This window comes from Varanus komodoensis, unplaced genomic scaffold, assembly GCF_004798865.1.
Source record: "Varanus komodoensis strain SLA01 unplaced genomic scaffold, ASM479886v1 scaffold29_3, whole genome shotgun sequence".
In the NCBI taxonomy this organism is placed as follows: domain Eukaryota; kingdom Metazoa; phylum Chordata; class Lepidosauria; order Squamata; family Varanidae; genus Varanus; species Varanus komodoensis.
Genome location: NW_025335760.1, coordinates 1,590,828 through 1,594,772, shown reverse-complemented (window position 1 = coordinate 1,594,772; position 3,945 = coordinate 1,590,828). Strand labels below are relative to the sequence as shown.

The following is a 3,945-nucleotide window of genomic DNA, read 5'->3' as shown; positions in this document are numbered from 1 at the left end:
CGGCCCCTCGGCTCCGGGCGCGCGCCCGGGATGCGGGCGCCCGCGGGGGGAAGGGGGCTGCGGCGCGGCGCCAGGCGGTTCCCGGGCGACTCGCCTCCGCTTAAGGAGCCGTGGGAACCGCGCGGCCCCTGCTTGGGTCGGGGCTTGAACCCCGGCTCTGCTGGGCAGCAGTTTCTGGCGCCCTCCCAACGCGCAGCCCAGCTCGCACGGGCAGCTGGGGGATTGTGGGAGTTCTGGCCCTTCCAGCGGTGCGGGGGGGGCGCTCCTCGCTTCCTGCGGCCGGATCCAGGTCCGGCCAGGCCTTGCCGGGAGCAGGGCAAGCGGTGGCTCCGGGGGGCAGGCGCCCGACTTCGGGGAGCGCTGATGTAAGTGCTCGGGGTGGCACACGCCCAGGCGAGCAAGCTTGCGATGTGCCCGGGCACGGCGGGGCCGGGCTGCCTCGTCCCCTCCCGCATCACGCCCTGGCAAGCCCTGCGTCCCCGGCCGGCCGGCCAGCCCCGCGACAGGCGCCCGGCCATCCCCGGCTCCGGAGGGGCTCCGTCCCCGCCCCCCTGGCCACTTCGCCAAGGCACCTTCCTCGCCTCTGGCACCACTGGCCGGAGGAGAGCGCAGCCCCCCCCGCCAGGCGCTGTCCCTTGCTAATTCCCCGGCAGAGCAGCTTGCTGCGGGCAGTGCCAGTTCACAGGTGGCAGGAAGGGGGGTCCGCATGCCCCCCCTCCGTAGGTGGAACTCGTGGGACGACTTGCAGCACATCTTTCCGAGGAATGGCCCCCTTGTTCCCCGCACCTCGGCAGCAGCCCTCTCGCGGGCAGGTCCAGGAAGGGCTTCCTGACCCGGCGGGGGTGGAAGGCTCCGGTGACTGCCAGTCCTGACGGCTGCGTGGCACTTCCGTGGCCCAGTCGGGCACCGGGGACACGAGTGGGGTGGAGAGCCTGCTTGTGGCCCTGCCGTGCGGCCCCTGGTGGGTCGCCATGGGAAGACTGGGATCCAAGAGGCTTTCTCTCGGGACGGCGGCCCTGGCGCCTGGCGGAGCAGCTCCTGCAGGCGGTGGCTGCCTGAACTTGTCTCCAGGACCACAAATATTCCATACATACATACATACATACATAGGCCTCCCCTGAACATTTCTGAGTTCGGCTTGCCTTTTAACACAGTGTGGGGAAGACAAAACTCCCCAGAAATGTTCTTCCCCCATCTCTTGTCAGTATTCCTTCATGATTAACGGACCCTGAAGTCCAAGCCAGGAGCACCTCTGAGAAAGTGCAGAGTGCTTGCACTGTCCGCAGTGGTGGGATTAAGGGAAGGGCTTCCAGCCAGGCCTGAACCTGGGCATCTCCTCCTCCTCGCAGAAGCGAAGTGTTGGAAGGGAACAGACACACGCCTGCCCCCCGGGACCGCTTTCTCACCCGCGGACAGGGCCCACCATGTCCGTCACGGTGGAGCTGGGCCACAGCCAGCTGGAGAGCATGGCGGCAGAGGACCTCATCATGTACACACGGCAGGCGATGAAGGGGCTGGAGGCGCTGCGGGGCGAGAACAGGAGCGTCCGGCACCGGCTGCAGGAGGCGCTGCTGAGGGATCAGCAGCGGCTGGGTGAGCGGGAGGCGGCGGAGGCTGAGTCGATGGAGCTGCAGGCCCTGGAGCTCCTGGAGGAGAAGCACGCTCTGGTCTGCAAGAGCTTGGAGGGGATCGAGCTGGGCATCGCGGAGGCGCAGGTACCCTGCTGCTGGCCGGGGGCAGAGCGGCCCTCTGGGCTGGGCTGGGCCGGCTGCCCCGGTCCTGTGGCGGTTGGCCAAGCTGCTGTGCCGTCCGGGGCCGTCCTGGCGTTCTGCACACTCGGGCCGCTGGGAGGACCTCGGCAGGCGGGCAGCTGCTGGGGGGGGGGGATGCTTCCGCTGCGGGGGGGGGACCCGCGGAGGTGGCAGGGACAGCCAGGGGGTGCTGTGCGTGCGCACGGGGTGGGGGGCTGGAGATCCAGAGCTGGAGAAGACCTCCCCCCCGCAGATGATGCTCTCCCTGTCCTCCCACATCGGGGCCCTGGAGGCCGAGAAGCAGAAGCTGCAGGCCCAGGTGAAGCGCCTGGGCCAGGAGAACCTGTGGCTGCGGGAGGAGCTGGCCGTGACCCAGCTGCGGCTGCAGCACAGCGAGGAGTCCGTGGCGCAGCTGGAGGAGGAGAAGAAGCACCTGGAGTTCCTCACCCAGCTGAAGCAGTACGACCCCCGGGCGGAGCAGGTGTGGCCCCTGGGCGGGAAGGGGTGCCCGGGCCGCGGCCCCGCTCGAGGCTCTGGCTGCCCTTCCGGGGCCAGCGAGCCCTGGCCGAGGCCAGGGGTCGGTGGGAACGGGGCTGATCGTCCGTGGGCCACCTTGCCCGTGCCCGGACGGGCCCTTTCCCCGCTGAGTTCCACAGCAGAGCCCCGGCACCGAAAATACATTTCCCAGAGGAGCTGTGAGGTCAGGTTCTGGCATTCCTTATTCCACCTTGAAACACCGCAAGGGCCCCCAGTGCGTCCGGCGCTGTGCAGCGGGCGAGGGGGCATCTCCCTACGCGTGAAATTCAACGCGGGAGAAGAAGGGCGGGCAAGAGAGGTCCACGCTCTGCAGAAATGCTGTGGAACCCCAAGCCTGAACTTCAGGGTGGGACTAGGTCCAAAGGCCTCCGGGGAAAGGTGGCCATGCCCCAAAATCCACGTTTTCTGGGACCGGTGAAGGGAGAACAAGCAAATCAAGAAGGGATGAGTTAACTTGAGGTCCCAAGATGATTTTGTTGGAGCTTTCTAACAAATTCTCAGGTGTCAGCTTGACATACAACAACAATGTCCCAATTTATTAAGAACTGAGAGGCTAAAATTCACCTCACACCGGAAATACGAAAAGGATCTGACATAAAGGGTGGGCAAATCAAGCTGGGCAAAAAGGCTGGGCAAAAATTGGAAATTAGGGACACTCAACGGGGAAGGCAGCAGTCTGCAGAACCCCAGATCTGTGAAGGGCCGGGTCCTGTTACTGATTCTGGGGACCCAGTGAGAACCAGAAAATGAAGGTCCATCCAAGCTTTCCTGCCTCTTTGGCATATAATTTGTTTCAAGAAAGATGTTATATTAATTGATGAAGTATAACATTAAGAATGCTCATTATTTCTGTCACTTCTAACACATTCCAACCATCAGAATCATGCCGGGACACCTTGTTTTCCTAAACCTAACCCTACCCTGGTGCACACCCCTAACCCTAATGTAGGGCTGAAATAGCATTGGAAATAGGGCGATTTTGAAAAAGCCCTCCTTGAGCAGCTTTTTCTGTGCTGCAAATCATTTCTGCCCATTCTAAACACATTCCAACCATCAGAATCGTGCCAGGACGCCTCGTTTTCCTAACCCTAACCCTGCCCTGGTGCACACCCCTAACCCTAATATGGGGGTAAAATTCCACTGAAAAGTGGGAGATTTTGAAAAAGCCTTCCCGGAGTAGCTTTTTCTGCACAGCTCATCCTTTCTGCCCATTCTAAACACATTCCAACCATCAGAATCGTGCCAGGATGCCTGGTTCTCCTAACCCTAACCCTACCCTGGTGCAGACCCCTAACCCTAATATGGGGGTAAAGTTCCACTGAAAAGTGGGAGATTTTGAAAAAGCCTTCCCGGAGTAGCTTTTTCTGCACAGCTCATCCTTTCTGCCCATTCTAAACACATTCCAACCATCAGAATCGTGCCAGGACGCCTCGTTCTCCTAACCCTAACCCTACCCTGGTGCAGACCCCTAACCCTAATATGGGGGTAAAGTTCCACTGAAAAGTGGGAGATTTTGAAAAAGCCTTCCCGGAGTAGCTTTTTCTGCACAGCTCATCCTTTCTGCCCATTCTAAACAGATTCCAACCATCAGAATCGTACCAGGATGCCTCGTTTTCCTAACCCTAACCCTACCCTGGTGCAGACCCCTAACCCTAAT

The 3,945-nt window shown here is 61.5% G+C and overlaps 1 protein-coding gene across 1 annotated transcript in view; it reads left to right on the top strand.

The window, feature by feature from the left end:
* Positions 1-1,424: 1,424 nt before the first annotated feature.
* Positions 1,425-3,945, top strand: part of KLC3 (kinesin light chain 3) — a 7,625-nt gene continuing 5,104 nt past the window's right edge. Inside the window, exons 1-2 of the mRNA XM_044435454.1 lie at positions 1,425-1,715; positions 2,005-2,232. Coding sequence (XP_044291389.1) covers positions 1,425-1,715; positions 2,005-2,232 — 519 coding nt within the window. The remainder of the gene's footprint in view (positions 1,716-2,004; positions 2,233-3,945) is intronic.